General features: G+C 57.6%; 1 protein-coding gene across 7 annotated transcripts in view; it reads right to left on the reverse strand.

Moving 5' to 3' along the window:
- Positions 1–17941, reverse strand: part of LOC116949708 (ketosamine-3-kinase-like) — a 41400-nt gene extending 23459 nt beyond the window's left edge. For 6 of the 7 annotated variants that reach the window (XR_012946233.1, XR_012946234.1, XM_032967328.2 and 3 more), the window contains exons 1-2: positions 17780–17941; positions 2361–2514 (exon numbers count right to left, since the gene is read on the reverse strand). Coding sequence is in view for 5 of the 7 variants with exons in the window: in XM_032967328.2 (XP_032823219.1) it covers positions 2361–2504 (144 nt within the window). In the remaining 2 variants the exon portion in view is untranslated. Of the gene's footprint in view, positions 1–2360; positions 2515–17405; positions 17757–17779 lie in introns of those variants that run through there. The other variant, XM_076072325.1, reaches the window with a different exon arrangement.
- Between the last annotated feature and the right edge of the window lie 1310 nt (positions 17942–19251).

A 19251-nucleotide genomic window follows, 5' to 3' on the forward strand; every position in this document is an offset into this window, starting at 1 on the left:
GAGTGGGTGACTAGATGAATGGGTGCCTGGATGAGTGGGTGACTGGATGAGTGGGTGACTGGATGAGTGAGTGACTAGATGAGTGTGTGATAGGGTGATTGAGTTAGTGACTGGATGCGTGGGTGACTGGATGAGTGTGTGATAGATTGATTGAGTGGGTGACTGGATGCGTGGGTGATAGGGTGATTGAGTGAGTGGGTGACTGAGTGAGTGGGTGACTGGATGAGTGGGTGACTAGATGAATGGGTGACTGAATTAGTGGTTGACTGGATGAGTGGGTGACTGGATGAGTGAGTGACTAGATGAGTGTGGGTGATAGGGTGATTGAGTGAGTGGGTGACTGAGTGAGTGGGTGACTGGATGAGTGGGTGACTAGATGAATGGGTGACTGGATGAGTTAGTGACTGGATGAGTGTGTAATGGGGTGATTGAGTGAGTGACTGGATGAGTGGGTGACCGAGTTGTTTAGTTGAGTGCGTTGTTGTGAACTGCAGTGAGGCGCGGTGGTTGAACGCGGAGTGAATGAGACGAAGCGGTCAAAGTGTTTGGTAGACCGAGTCCCTTAACGTGGGTGGAGGGGGGAATCAACGAGGTGAAGTTCACTGCAACATTCACCACGGTGGTGGGAGTACAGTGCGGGAAAAAAGTATTTGATCCCCTGCTGATTTGTACATTTGCCCACTGACAAAGAAATTATCAGTCTATAATTTTAATGGTAGGTTTATTTAAACAGTGAGAGACAGAATAACAACAACAAAATCCAGAAAAACGCATGTCAAAAATGTTATAAATTGATTTGCATTTTACTTAGGGAAATAAGTATTTGATCCCTCTGCAAAACATGACTTAGTACTTGGTGGCAAAACCCTTGTTGGCAATCACAGAGGTCAGACGTTTCTTGTAGTTGGCCACCAGGTTTGCACACATCTCAGGAGGGATTTTGTCCCATTCCTCTTTGCAGATCTTCTCCAAGTCATTAAGGTATCGAGGCTGACGTTTGGCAACTCGAACCTTCAGCTCCCTCGACAGATTTTCTATGGGATTAAGGTCTGGGGACTGGCTAGGCCACTCCAGGACCTTAATGTGCTTCTTCTGGAGCCACTCCTTTGTTGCCTTGGCCGTGTGTTTTGGGTCATTGTCATGCTGGAATACCCATCCACGACCCATTTTCCATGCCCTGGCTGAGGGAAGGAGGTTCTCACCCAAGATTTGACGGTACATGGCCCCGTCCATCGTCCCTTTGATGCGGTGAAGTTGTCCTGTCCCCTTAGCAGAAAAACACCCCCAAAGCATAATGTTTACACTTCCATGTTTGACGGTGGGGATGGTGTTCTTGGGGTCATAGGCAGCATTCCTCCTCCTCCAAACACGGCGAGGTGAGTTGATGCCAAAGAGCTCCATTTTGGTCTCGTCTGACCACAACACTTTCACCCAGTTGTCCTCTTGAATCATTCAGATGTTCATTGACAAACTTCAGACGGGCATGTATATGTTCTTTCTTGAGCAGGGGGACCTTGCGGGCGCTGCAGGATTGAAGTCCTTCACGGCGTAGTGTTACCAATTGTTTTCTTGGTGACTATGGTCCCAGCTGCCTTGAGATCATTGACAAGATCGTCCCGTGTAGTTCTGGGCTCATTCCTCACCGTTCTCATGATCATTGCAACTCCACGAGGTGAGATCTTGCATGGAGCCCCAGGCCGAGGGAGATTGACAGTTATTTTGTGTTTCTACCATTTGCGAATAATCGCACCAACTGTTGTCACTTCTCACCAAGCTGCTTGGCAATGGTCTTGTAGCCCATTCCAGCCTTGTGTAGGTCTATAATCTTGTCCCTGACATCCTTGGAGAGCTGTTTGGTCTTGGCCATGGTGTAGAGTTTGGAATCTGATTGATTGATTGATTGCTTCAGTGGACAGGTGTCTTTTATACAGGTAACAAGCTGAGATTAGGAGCACACTAATCTCAGCTCATTACCTGTATAAAAGACACCTGGGAGCCAGAAATCTTTTTGACTGAGAGGGGGTCAAATACTTATTTCCCTCATTTGAATGCAAATCAATTTATATCATTTTTGACATGCGTTTTTCTGGATTTTTTTGTTATTCTGTCTCTCACTGTTCAAATAAACCTACCATTAAAATTATAGACCGATAATTTCTTTGTCAGTGGGCAAACGTACAAAATCAGCAGGCGATTAAATACTATTTTCCCTCACTGTAGTCGCAGCGAAAAAAAGAGTGATACTGGTGCACGTGGAAAGACATTAATGACAGGGCTGAATGAAGGTTGAGGAGAGGCGAGTATGCGACGTGGCGAGGTGGCGTGGTGAGGAGGTGTAGAGGAGGCGTAGAAGAGGGTACCCCGCTCTTGGCGTTGATCTTGGCGAACACGCGTCCATGCCCCGTCTCGTAGCTCTGCCCGGCGCTGATGCAGCCTCCACCGGCCGCAGCGCCCAGCGGCCTCACCGAGTCCGTGCCCAGCTCCGCTCTGAGCAAGCTCTCCATTGCGCGCCGTCTGCTCGCAGCGACAAACACAACGTTAAACTCTCCCACCCCTGTCCCGTGTGGCCTCTAACAGACACTGTCGGGGTGCAAGGTCTACTAGCGAGCAGCAGCAGCGCCTGCGTTTTCTGGAAGACTTTGCTGTTTTTTCTTGGATTTTTCTGTTTGCGCGTAGTCACTTTAAGATGTTTCATGTTCATGTTTTTGTTTTTTTGCGGTTGCACCCTATTCAAGAGCCGAATGGCTCACAGGGCAATACCAAATAAATGAAACTGAAGGCCGCGACGGAGCACACAGAGAGGGGGGTAGGTGGCCAATGCCAAGCCGTTGCCTCCCTCCCAGCGGCGACGTTTCACGACAACACCGCGCCCAGGCTGTCGACCTCGCCGAGGCCCGCAACCGGTTCGGATGATCGTCGCTTGGATGTTGGGTGGCCGCGAGCGGGGATCGAACTCGGCTCGCCGGGTCGGTAGCGCCGCACTATGCTGACCACTACCAACCCAAACCCCTACTACCACCACCACCACCAACCCCTACTACCACCACCAACCCCAACCCCTACTACCACCACCCCCAACCCCTACTACCACCACCAACCCCTACTACTACCACCACCCCCAACCACTACTACCACCACCACCCCCAACCCCTACTACCACCACCAACCCCTACTACCACCACCAACCCCTACTACCACCACCAACCCCAACCCCTACTACTACCACCACCAACCCCTACTACCACCACCAACCCCTACTACTACCACCACCAACCCCTACTACCACCACCAACCCCTACTACTACCACAACCAACCCCTACTACCACCACCACCACCAACCCCTACTACCACCACCACCAACCCCTACTACCAACACCACCCCCAACCCCTACTACCACCACCACCCCCAACCCCTACTACCACCACCAGCCCCAACCCCTACTACCACCACCACCCCAACCCCTACTACCACCACCACCCCCAACCCCTACTACCACCACCAACCCCTACTAACACCCCCAACCCCTACTACTACCACCACCCCCAACCCCTACTACCACCACCACCCCCCACCGCTACTACCACCATCACCCCCAAACCCTACTACCACCACCACCACCCCAAACCCCTACTACCAACACAACCCCCAACCCCTACTACCACCACCAAGCCCTACTACTACCACCACCAACCCCTACTACCACCACCACCCCCAACCCCTACTACCACCACCAACCCCTACTACTACCACCACCAACCCCTACTACCACCACCAACCCCAACCCCTACTACCACCACCACCACCAACCCCTACTACCACCACCAACCCCTACTACTACCACCACCAACCTCTACTACCACCACCACCCCCAACCCCTATGACCACCACCAACCCCTACTACTACCACCACCAACCCCTACTACCACCACCACCACCAACCCCTACTACCACCACCACCAACCCCTACTACCACCACCACCCCCAACCCCTACTACCACCACCCCCAACCCCTACTACCACCACCACCCCAACCCCTAAGACCACCACCACCCCCAACCCCTACTACCACCACCAACCCCTACTACCACCACCAACCCCTACTACCACCACCAACCCCAACCCCTACTACTACCACCACCAACCCCTACTACCACCACCAACCCCTACTACTACCACCACCAACCCCTACTACCACCACCAACCCCTACTACTACCACAACCAACCCCTACTACCACCACCACCACCAACCCCTACTACCACCACCACCACCAACCCCTACTACCACCACCACCCCCAACCCCTACTACCACCACCACCCCCAACCCCTACTACCACCACCAACCCCTACTAACACCCCCAACCCCTACTACTACCACCACCCCCAACCCCTACTACCACCACCACCCCCAACCGCTACTACCACCATCACCCCCAAACCCTACTACCACCACCACCACCCCCAACCCCTACTACCAACACAACCCCCAACCCCTACTACCACCACCAACCCCTACTACTACCACCACCAACCCCTACTACCACCACCACCCCCAACCCCTACTACCACCACCAACCCCTACTACTAGCACCACCAACCCCTACTACCACCACCAACCCCAACCCCTACTACCACCACCACCACCAACCCCTACTACCACCACCAACCCCTACTACTACCACCACCAACCTCTATTACCACCACCACCCCCAACCCCTACGACCACCACCAACCCCTACTACTACCACCACCAACCCCTACTACCACCACCACCACCAACCCCTACTACCACCACCACCAACCCCTACTACCACCACCACCCCCAACCCCTACTACCACCACCCCCAACCCCTACTACCACCACCACCCCAACCCCTAAGACCACCACCACCCCCAACCCCTACTACCACCACCAACCCCTACTACTACCACCACCCCCAACCACTACTACCACCACCACCCCCAACCCCTACTACCACCACCAACCCCTACTACCACCACCAACCCCAACCCCTACTACTACCACCACCAACCCCTACTACCACCACCAACCCCTACTACTACCACCACCAACCCCTACTACCACCACCAACCCCTACTACTACCACAACCAACCCCTACTACCACCACCAACCTCTACTACCACCACCACCACCAACCCCTAATACCACCACCACCCCCAACCCCTACTACCACAACCACCCCCAACCCCTACTACCACCACCAGCCCCAACCCCTACTACCACCACCACCCCCAACCCCTACTACCACCACCACCCCCAACCCCTACTACCACCACCAACCCCTACTACCACCCCCAACCCCTACTACTACCACCACCCCCAACCCCTACTACCACCACCACCCCCAACCGCTACTACCACCATCACCCCCAAACCCTACTACCACCACCACCACCCCCAACCCCTACTACCAACACAACCCCCAACCCCTACTACCACCACCAACCCCTACTACTACCACCACCAACCCCTACTACCACCACCACCCCCAACCCCTACTACCACCACCAACCCTTACTACTACCACCACCAACCCCTACTACCACCACCAACCCCAACCCCTACTACCACCACCAACCCCTACTACCACCACCAACCCCTACTACTACCACCACCAACCTCTACTACCACCACCAACCCCTACGACCACCACCAATCCCTACTACTACCACCACCAACCCTTACTACCACCACCACCACCAACCCCTACTACCACCACCACCAACCCCTACTACCATCACCACCCCCAACCCCTACTACCACCACCACCCCCAACCCCTACTACCACCACCACCCTCAACCCCTACTACCACCACCACCCCCAACCCCTACTACCACCCCCAACCTCTACTACCACCACCACCCCCAACCCCTACTACCACCACCACCCCCAACCCCTACTACCACCACCACCCCCAACCCCTACTACCACCACCACCACCAACCCCTACTACCACCACCACCCCCAACCCCTATTACCACCACCAACCCTTACTACCACCACCACCACCACCAACCCCTACTACCACCACCACCACCACCACCAACCCCTACTACCACCACCACCCCCAACCCCTACCACTACCACCCCCAACCGCTACTACCACCACCACCCCCAACCACGACGACCACCACCACCAACCCCTACTACCACCACCACCAACCCCTAATACCACCACCACCACCCCCAACCCCTACTACCACCACCACCCCGACCCCTACTACCACCACCACCAACCGCTAATACCACCACCACCACCCCCAACCGCTACTACCACCACCACCCCCAATCCCTACTACCACCACCACCCCCAACCCCTACTACCACCACCACCCCCAACCCCTACTACCACCACCACCAACCCCTAATAACACCACCACCACCCCCAACCCCTACTACCACCACCACCAACCCCTAATACCACCACCACCACCACCACCCCCAACCCCTACTACCACCACCACCCCCGACCCCTACTACCACCACCACCAACCCCTAATACCACCACCACCACCCCCAACCGCTACTACCACCACCACCCCCAATCCCTACTACCACCACCACCCCCAACCCCTACTACCACCACCACCCCCAACCCCTACTACCACCACCACCAACCCCTAATACCACCACCACCACCCCCAACCCCTACTACCACCACCACCCCCAATCCCTACTACCACCACCACCCCCAACCCCTACTACCACCACCACCCCCAACCACTACTACTACCACCACCACCCCGAACCCCTACGACCACCACCACCACCCCCTACTACCACCACCACCCCCAACCCCTACTACCACCACCACCCAACCCCTACTACCACCACCACCACCAACCCCTACAACCACCACCAACCCCTACTTCCACCACCACCACCAACCCCTACTACCACCACCACCCCCAACCCCTACTACCACCACCACCACCAACCCCTACTACCACCACCACCCCCAACCCCTACTACCACCACCAACCCCTACTACCACCCCCAACCCCTACTACCGCCACCACCCCCAACCCCTACTACCACCACCACCCCCAACCCCTACTACCACAACCACCCCCAACCACTACTACCACCAGCACCACCAACCCCTACTACCACTACCCCCAACCCCTACTACCACCACCACCCCCAACCCCTACTACCGCCACCACCCCCAACCCCTACTACCACCACCAACCCCTACTACCACCACCACCCCCAACCACTACTACCACCACTACCACCAACCCCTACTACCACCACCACCCCCAACCCCTACTACCACCCCCAACCCCTACGACCACCACCACCCCCAACCACTACTACCACCACCACCACCAACCCCTACTACCACCACCCCCAACCCCTACAACCACCACCACCACCACGCCCTACTACCACCACCACCCCCAACCACTACTACCACCACCACCCCCAACCCCTACTACCACCACCAACCCCAACCCCTACTACCGCCACCGCCACCACCCCCAACCCCTACTACCACCACCACCCCCAACCACTACTACCACCACCACCACCACCAACCCCTACTACCACCACCCCCAACCCCTACTACCATCACCACCCCCAACCCCTACTACCACCCCCAACCCCTACGACCACCACCACCCCCAACCACTACTACCACCACCAACCCCTACTACCACCACCACCATCACCCCCAACCCCTACAACCACCACCACCACCACCACGCCCTACTACCACCACCACCCCCAACCCCTAATACCGTCACCACCCCCAACCCCTACTACCACCACCCCCAACCCCTACTACCACCACCACCCCCAACCACTACTACCACCACCCCCAACCCCTACTACCACCCGCAACCCCTACTACCGCCACCACCCCCAACCCCTACTACCACCACCAACCCCTACTACCACCACCACCCCCAACCACTACTACCACCACCAACCCCTACTACCACCACCCCCAACCCCTACTACCACCACCACCCCCAACCCCTACTACCACCCCCAACCCCTACTACCACCACCACCCCCAACCACTACTACCACCACCACCACCAACCCCTACTACCACCACCCCCAACCCCTACTACCACCACCACCCCCTACTACCACCACCACCCCCAACCCCTACTACCACCACCACCCCCAACCCCTACTACCACCACCACCCTCAACCCCTACTACCACCACCCCCAACCCCTACTACCACCACCCCCAACCCCTACTACCACCACCACCGCCAACCCCTACTACCGCCACCACCCCCAACCCCTACTACCACTACCCCCAACCCCTACTACCACTACCCCCAACCCCTACTACCACCACCACCCCCAACCCCTACTACCACTACCCCCAACCCCTACTACCACCACCACCAACCCCTAATACCACCACCACCACCCCCAACCCCTACTACCACCACCACCAACCCCTAATACCACCACCACCACCACCCCCAACCCCTACTACCACCACCACCCCCAACCGCTACTACCACCACCACCCCCAATCCCTACTACCACCACCACCCCCAACCCCTACTACCACCACCACCCCCAACCCCTACTACCACCACCACCAACCCTTAATACCACCACCACCACCCCCAACCCCTACTACCACCACCACCCCCGATCCCTACTACCACCACCACCCCCAACCCCTACTACCACAACCACCCCCAACCACTACTACTACCACCACCACCCCCAACCCCTACGACCACCACCACCCCCTACTACCACCACCACCCCCAACCCCTACTACCACCACCACCCAACCCCTACTACCACCACCACCACCAACCCCTACAACCACCACCAACCCCTACTTCCACCACCACCACCAACCCCTACTACCACCACCACCCCCAACCCCTACTACCACCACCACCACCAACCCCTACTACCACCACCACCCCCAACCCCTACTACGACCACCACCACCAACCCCTACTACCACCACCACCCCCAACCCCTACTACCGCCACCACCCCCAACCCCTACTACCACCACCACCCCCAACCCCTACTACCACCACCACCCCCAACCCCTACAACCACCACCACCACCACGCCCTACTACCACCACCACCCCCAACCCCTACTACCACCACCACCCCCAACCCCTACTACCGCCACCACCCCCAACCCCTACTACCACCACCACCCCCAACCACTACTACCACCACCACCACCAACCCCTACTACCACCACCCCCAACCCCTACTACCACCACCACCCCCAACCCCTACTACCACCCCCAACCCCTACGACCACCACCACCCCCAACCACTACTACCACCACCACCACCAACCCCTACTACCACCACCACCACCCCCAACCCCTACAACCACCACCACCACCACCACGCCCTACTACCACCACCACCCCCAACCCCTACTACCTCCACCACCCCCAACCCCTACTACCACCACCACCCCCAACCCCTACTACCACCACCACCCCCAACCACTACTACCACCACCCCCAACCCCTACTACCACCCCCAACCCCTACTACCGCCACCACCCCCAACCCCTACTACCACCACCAACCCCTACTACCACCACCACCCCCAACCACTACTACCACCACCACCACCAACCCCTACTACCACCACCCCCAACCCCTACTACCACCACCACCCCCAACCCCTACTACCACCCCCAACCCCTACTACCACCACCACCCCCAACCACTACTACCACCACCACCACCAACCCCTACTACCACCACCCCCAACCCCTACTACCACCACCACCCCCTACTACCACCACCACCCCCAACCCCTACTACCACCACCACCCCCAACCCCTACTACCACCACCACCCTCAACCCCTACTACCACCACCCCCAACCCCTACTACCACCACTCCCAACCCCTACTACCACCCCCAACCCCTACTACCACCACCACCCCCAACCCCTACTACCACTACCCCCAACCCCTACTACCACTACCCCCAACCCCTACTACCACCACCCCCAACCCCTACTACAGCCACCACCCCCAACCCCTACTACCACCACCACCCCCAACCCCTACTACCACTACCCCCAACCCCTACTACCACCACCCCCAACCCCTACTACCACCACCACCCCCAACCCCTACTACCACCACCACCACCAACCCCTACTACCACTACCCCCAACCCCTACTACCACTACCCCCAACCCCTACTACCACCACCACCCCCAACCCCTACTACCGCCACCACCCCCAACCCCTACTACCACCACCACCCCCAAACCCTACTACGACCACCACCCCCAACCCCTACTACCGCCACCAACCCCTACTACCACTACCCCCAACCCCTACTACCACTACCCCCAACCCCTACTACCACCACCCCCAACCCCTACTACCACCACCACCCCCAACCCCTACTACCACCACCACCCCCAACCCCTACTACCACTACCCCCAACCCCTACTACCACGACCCCCAACCCCTACTACCACCACCACCCCCAACCCCTACTACCACCACCACCACCAACCCCTACTACCACTACCCCCAACCCCTACTACCACCACCACCCCCAACCCCTACTACCACCACCACCCCCAACCCCTACTACCACCACCACCGCCAACCCCTACTACCACCACCACCCCCAACCACTACTACCACCACTACCACAAACCCCTACTACCACCACCCCCTACTACCACCACCACCCCCAACCCCTACTACCACCACCACCACCACCAACCCCTACTACCACTACCCCCAACCCCTACTACGACCACCACCCCCAACCCCTACTACCACCACCACCCCCAACCCCTACTACCACCACCACCCCCAACCCCTACTACCACCACCACCCCCAACCCCTACTACCACCACCACCCCCAACTCCTACTACCACCACCACCAACCACTAATACCACCACCACCACCACCCCCAACCCCTACTACCACCACCACCCCCAATCCCTACTACCACCACCACCCCCAACCCCTACTACCACCACCACCCCCAACCACTACCACTACCACCACCACCCCCAACCCCTACGACCACCACCACCACCACCCCCTACTACCACCACCACCCCCAACCCCTACTACCACCACCACCCCCAACCCCTACTACCACCACCACCCAACCCCTACTACCACCACCACCACCAACCCCTACAACCACCACCAACCCCTACTTCCACCACCACCACCACCAACCCCTACTACCACTACCCCCAACCCCTACTACCACCACCACCCCCAACCCCTACTACCGCCACCACCCCCAACCCCTACTACCACCACCACCCCCAACCCCTACTACCACCACCACCCCCAACCCCTACTACCACCACCACCGCCAACCCCTACTACCACCACCACCCCCAACCACTACTACCACCACTACCACAAACCCCTACTACCACCACCCCCTACTACCACCACCACCCCCAACCCCTACTACCACCACCACCACCAACCCCTACTACCACTACCCCCAACCCCTACTATGACCACCACCCCCAACCCCTACTACCACCACCACCCCCAACCCCTACTACCACCACCACCCCCAACCCCTACTACCACCACCACCCCCAACCCCTACTACCACCACCACCCCCAACTCCTACTACCACCACCACCAACCACTAATACCACCACCACCACCACCCCCAACCCCTACTACCACCACCACCCCCAATCCCTACTACCACCACCACCCCCAACCCCTACTACCACCACCACCCCCAACCACTACCACTACCACCACCACCCCCAACCCCTACGACCACCACCACCACCACCCCCTACTACCACCACCACCCCCAACCCCTACTACCACCATCACCCCCAACCCCTACTACCACCACCACCCAACCCCTACTACCACCACCACCACCAACCCCTACAACCACCACCAACCCCTACTTCCACCACCACCACCACCAACCCCTACTACCACTACCCCCAACCCCTACTACCACCACCACCCCCAACCCCTACTACCGCCACCACCCCCAACCCCTACTACCACCACCAACCCCTACTACCACCACCACCCCCAACCACTACTACCACCACCACCACCAACCCCTACTACCACCACCACCCCCAACCCCTACTACCACCCCCAAACCCTACGACCACCACCACCCCCAACCACTACTACCACCACCACCACCAACCCCTACTACCACCACCACCACCCCCAACCCCTACAACCACCACCACTACCACGCCCTACTACCACCACCACCCCCAACCCCTACTACCACCACCACCCCCAACCCCTACTACCACCACCACCCCCAACCCCTACTACCGCCACCACCCCCAACCCCTACTACCACCACCACCCCCAACCACTACTACCACCACCACCACCAACCCCTACTACCACCACCCCCAACCCCTACTACCACCACCACCCCCAACCCCTACTACCACCCCCAACCCCTACGACCACCACCACCCCCAACCACTACTACCACCACCACCACCAACCCCTACTACCACCACCACCACCACCCCCTACAACCACCACCACCACGCCCTACTACCACCACCACCCCCAACCCCTACTACCGCCACCACCCCCAACCCCTACTACCACCACCACCACCAACCCCTACTACCACCACCACCCCCAACCACTACTACCACCACCCCCAACCCCTATTACCACCCCCAACCCCTACTACCGCCACCACCCCCAACCCCTACTAGTACCACCAACCCCTACTACCACCACCACCCTCAACCACTACTACCACCACCAACCCCTACTACCACCACCCCCAACCCCTACTACCACCACCACCCCCAACCCCTACTACCACCCCCAACCCCTACTACCACCACCACCCCCAACCACTACTACCACCACCACCCCCAACCCCTACTACCACCACCCCCAACCCCTACTACCACCACCACCCCCAACCCCTACTACCACCCCCAACCCCTACGACCACCACCACCCCCAACCACTACTACCACCACCACCACCAACCCCTACTACCACCACCACCACCCCCAACCCCTACAACCACCACCACTACCATGCCCTACTACCACCACCACCCCCAACCCCTACTACCACCACCACCCCCAACCCCTACTACCACCACCACCCCCAACCCCTACTACCGCCACCACCCCCAACCCCTACTACCACCACCACCCCCAACCACTACTACCACCACCACCACCAACCCCTACTACCACCACCCCCAACCCCTACTACCACCACCACCCCCAACCCCTACTACCACCCCCAACCCCTACGACCACCACCACCTCCAACCACTACTACCACCACCACCACCAACCCCTACTACCACCACCACCACCACCCCCTACAACCACCACCACCACGCCCTACTACCACCACCACCCCCAACCCCTACTACCGCCACCACCCCCAACCCCTACTACCACCACCACCACCAACCCCTACTACCACCACCACCCCCAACCACTACTACCACCACCCCCAACCCCTATTACCACCCCCAACCCCTACTACCGCCACCACCCCCAACCCCTACTAGTACCACCAACCCCTACTACCACCACCACCCTCAACCACTACTACCACCACCAACCCCTACTACCACCACCCCCAACCCCTACTACCACCACCACCCCCAACCCCTACTACCACCCCCAACCCCTACTACCACCACCACCCCCAACCACTACTACCACCACCACCCCCAACCCCTACTACCACCACCCCCAACCCCTACTACCACCACCACCCCCAACCCCTACTACCGCCACCACCCCCAACCCCTACTACCCCCAACCCCTACTACCACTACCCCCAACCCCTACTACCACCACCCCCAACCCCTACTACCGCCACCACCCCCAACCCCTACTACCACCACCACCCCCAACCCCTACTACCACCACCACCCCCAACCCCTACTACCACCACCACCACCAACCCCTACTACCACTACCCCCAACCCCTACTACCACCACCACCCCCAACCCCTACTACCACCACCACCCCCAAACCCTACTACCACCACCACCCCCAACCCCTACTACCGCCACCACCCCCAACCCCTACTACCACTACCCCCAACCCCTACTACCACTACCCCCAACCCCTACTACCACCACCCCCAACCCCTACTACCGCCACCACCCCCAACCCCTACTACCACCACCACCCCCAACCCCTACTACCACTACCCCCAACCCCTACTACCACCACCCCCAACCCCTACTACCACCACCACCCCCAACCCCTACTACCACCACCACCACCACCAACCCCTACTACCCCCAACCCCTACTACCACCACCACCCCCAACCCCTACTACCACCACCACCCCCAACCCCTACTACCACCACCACCCCCAACCCCTACTACCACCACCACCCCCAACCACTACTACCACCACTACCACCAACCCCTACTACCACCACCACCCAACTCCTACTACCACCACCACCCCCAACCCTTACTACCACCATCACTCCCAACCCCTACTACCACCACCACCCCCAACCCCTACTACCACCACCACACCCAACCCCTACTACCACCACCACCCCCAACCACTACTACCACCACCACCAACCCCTACTACCACCACCACCCCCAACCCCTACTACCACCACCACCCAACCCCTACTACCACCACCACCCCCAACCCTTACTACCACCACCACCCCCAACCCCTACCACCACCACCCCCAACCCCTACTACCACCACCACCCCCAACCCCTACTACCACCACCACCCCCAACCCCTACTACCACCACCCCCAACCGCTAGTACCACCACCACCCCCAACCCCTACTACCACCACCCCCAACCCCTACTACCACCACCACCACCAACCCCTACTACCACCACCACCCCAACCCTTACTACCACCACCATCAACCCCTACTACCACCATCCACCCCCAACCCTTATTACCACCACCCCTACTACCACCACCACCCCCAACCCCTACTACCACACCCAACCCCTACTACCACCACCACCAACCCCTACTACCACCACCACCACCCCTACTACCACCACTACCAACCCCTACTACCACCACCACCCCCAACCCCTACTACCACCCCAACCCCTACGACCACCCCCAACCACTACTACCACCACCACCACCACCAACCCCTACTACCACCACCACCACCCCCAACCCCTACAACCACCACCACTACCACGCCCTACTACCACCACCACCCCCAACCCCTACTACCACCACCACCCCCAACCCCTACTACCACCACCACCCCCAACCCCTACTACCGCCACCACCCCCAACCCCTACTACCACCACCACCCCCAACCACTACTACCACCACCACCACCAACCCCTACTACCACCACCCCCAACCCCTACTACCACCACCACCCCCAACCCCTACTACCACCCCCAACCCCTACGACCACCACCACCCCCAACCACTACTACCACCACCACCACCAACCCTTACTACCACCACCACCCCCTACAACCATCACCACCACGCCCTACTACCACCACCACCCCCAACCCCTACTACCGCCACCACCCCCAACCCCTACTACCACCACCACCACCAACCCCTACTACCACCACCACCCCCAACCACTACTACCACCACCCCCAACCCCTACTACCACCCCCAACCCCTACTACCGCCACCACCCCCAACCCCTACTACTACCACCAACCCCTACTACCACCACCACCCCCAACCACTACTACCACCACCAACCCCTACTACCACCACCCCCAACCCCTACTACCACCCCCAACCCCTACTACCACCACCACCCCCAACCACTACTACCACCACCACCACCAACCCCTACTACCACCACCCCCAACCCCTACTACCACCACCACCCCCTACTACCACCACCACCCCCAACCCCTACTACCACCACCACCCCCAACCCCTACTACCACCACCACCACCCTCAACCCCTACTACCACCACCCCCAACCCCTACTACCACCACCCCCAACCCCTACTACCACCACCACCCCCAACCCCTACTACCGCCACCACCCCCAACCCCTACTACCCCCAACCCCTACTACCACTACCCCCAACCCCTACTACCACCACCCCCAACCCCTACTACCGCCACCACCCCCAACCCCTACTACCACCACCACCCCCAACCCCTACTACCACTACCCCCAACCCCTACTACCACCACCCCCAACCCCTACTACCACCACCACCCCCAACCCCTACTACCACTACCCCCAACCCCTATTACCACCACCACCCCCAACCCTTACTACCGCCACCACCCCCAACCCCTACTACCACCACCACCCCCAAACCCTACTACCACCACCACCCCCAACCCCTACTACTGCCACCACCCCCAACCCCTACTACCACTACCCCCAACCCCTACTACCACTACCCCCAACCCCTACTACAACCACCCCCAACCCCTACTACCACCACCACCCCCAACCCCTACTACCACCACCACCACCTACTACCACTACCCCCAACCCCTACTACCACCACCACCCCCAACCCCTACTACCACCACCACCCCCAACCCCTACTACCACCACCACCCCCAACCCCTACTACCACCACCACCCCCAACCACTACTACCACCACTACCACCAACCCCTACTACCACCACCACCCAACTCCTACTACCACCCCCAACCCTTACTACCACCATCACTCCCAACCCCTACTACCACCACCACCCCCAACCCCTACTACCACCACCACACCCAACCCCTACTACCACCACCACCCCCAACCACTACTACCACCACCACCAACCCCTACTACCACCACCACCCCCAACCCCTACTACCACCACCACACCCAACCCCTACTACCACCACCACCCCCAACCACTACTACCACCACCACCAACCCCTACTACCACCACCACCCCCAACCCCTACTACCACCACCACCCCCAACCCCTACCACCACCACCCCCAACCCCTACTACCACCACCACCCCCAACCCCTACTACCACCACCCCCAACCGCTAGTACCACCACCACCCCCAACCCCTACTACCACCACCCCCAACCCCTACTACCACCACCACCACCAACCCCTACTACCACCACCACCCCCAACCCCTACTACCACCACCACCCCAACCCTTACTACCACCACCACCCCCAACCCCTACTACCACCACCACCCCCAACCCTTATTACCACCACCCCTACTACCACCACCACCCCCAACCCCTACTACCACACCCAACCCCTACTACCACCACCACCAACCCCTACTACCACCACCACCACCCCTACTACCACCACTACCAACCCCTACTACCACCACCACCACCACCCCTACTACCACTAACCCCAACTACCACCACCACCCCCAACCCCTACTACCACCACCACCCCCAACCCCTTACCATTGACAGCACCTTCAACCACACACGCCTGCGTGTGTTCATATTCTTTGGGGTCTTTGGGTAAAGTCACGTGGATAGCTTCATGAGAAAATAACAAAAAAACGACGAGGCAAGCGTTCGTCACCAGGAAGATAGAGAGAGTCTATCTTTCTATCTTCCTGGTGACGACCGAAACGTCGTAGTTTTTGTTTGTTATTTTCTTTTAACCTATCTACGTGACTTTACCGAAAGACCCAAAAGAATATGAATTCCTGCAGTCACGAAAGTCTTTAAGTCAACATTTGAATGTGTGTGCAGTCAAGTTTCGTTTTTAAAATAAAAAAAATAGCAAACGAGTGACCATTTCGCAAAAAGCACGGTTTGTACCCCCTCACCCTGGCCGAATGTGAGCGATGTCTCCTCTTGGTTAAAGAGAAATAAACAAAATTACGCTAAATTCAGAGGCCACACAACAACAACAACCACCACGGTACAGTGCCCGTGACAACACCAACACGACACTGACGCAATCTCTTAGCGATTCGACTGCGATCCACGCCACGATCCAGGTTGCAGTCGATTCCTTTTTTATTTTACTTCGCTGCCGCAAACAACAACAAACAACAACAACAACAAAATATCCCGCGTTTTTAGTTGACCCGACGTCGAACGCAGGAGGGAACGGGGAACGCGCAGCGGCGCCTCCGACGTTGGGTTGACGTCTCTTTCTAACCCCCGCGTGTTCGTAACGATTCATGCAAAACTTTTTCCCCGTAAATCGTGGTTCGGCGTTCATCGATTACTTGGTTGTTGGCGGTGTCGAGCCGGCCCGAATCGATCACTTGGAGTCGGTTTGCGTCACGAATCGAGCGTCTTCGTTTGCTCCGTCGACGGACCGCCGCCGTCTCTGCGTTTCCGTTTAATTTATTCGGTTTTAGCTTTTTAGTTTATAGTTTTATAGTTTTTAGTTTCACTTCTTCCGTATAGCCCCGACCGCAACAAACAACAATAAAACATCTTAAAGTGACGATACGCAAATGGGCCCCCCGCGGTTTAAAACCCACCACCCCCGCCGGTACAATTCGGGCAAAACAACACAAAAAGTAATATATAATATGTGTTTTTAAACAAAAACTTTTTTTTAATACACGTTTTAATGAAATGTACCCTCCTGGTAAATGGCAGAACTCCACGAGCCCAGGGAGTGGCCCCGATAGTAAAGATATACAGTGGTTAAATTTTGATTTAAAGCTTTCGTGACTGCAGTAATTCATATTCTTAGTTTTTTCGGTAAAGTCACGTTGAAGGGAAACAACAAAATAATAAAATAATAAATATATATTTTATTATTTTCAACGTGACTTTACCGAATAAACTAAGAATATATCCAGTGGTTATTTACAGCCAACGTCAGTTAAATGCGTGCACAATTAAGACACAAATTTCGATTTAAAGCTTTCGTGACTGCAAGGATTCATCTTCTTTGGTTCTTTCGGTAAAGTCACCACGTAGAATGAGAATAAAATAATAAAATAAAATTCTCACGACGTTTCGGTCACAACACAATTAGCCTTCTTCAGGTGAAAGAACAACTGTCGGGACGACAAGCCCAAACGTAACTATGTAAAAAAGATTGTTTTAAAATGTTTTTTTATTTGAATGATAGAATATTTTATTGTCATCAGTATGACAGAAGTATACCAAGTTTGCAGTCGATACCATATTGGGAAGTGGGTTAACATTGAGTTACAAGATTTGAGGATACAACAGACAGTGAATTAAATAAAAGCATGTAATAATAATACAAATGTTTGTGTTTCTCCCTTGTGATGTGACTTTGTAGGATGAACGTTGAGATTTATAAGGG

This window comes from Petromyzon marinus, chromosome 37 (genome assembly GCF_048934315.1).
Source record: "Petromyzon marinus isolate PM22_M1 ecotype Great Lakes invasive population chromosome 37, UKy_Petmar_22M1.pri1.0, whole genome shotgun sequence".
Classification (NCBI taxonomy): domain Eukaryota; kingdom Metazoa; phylum Chordata; class Hyperoartia; order Petromyzontiformes; family Petromyzontidae; genus Petromyzon; species Petromyzon marinus.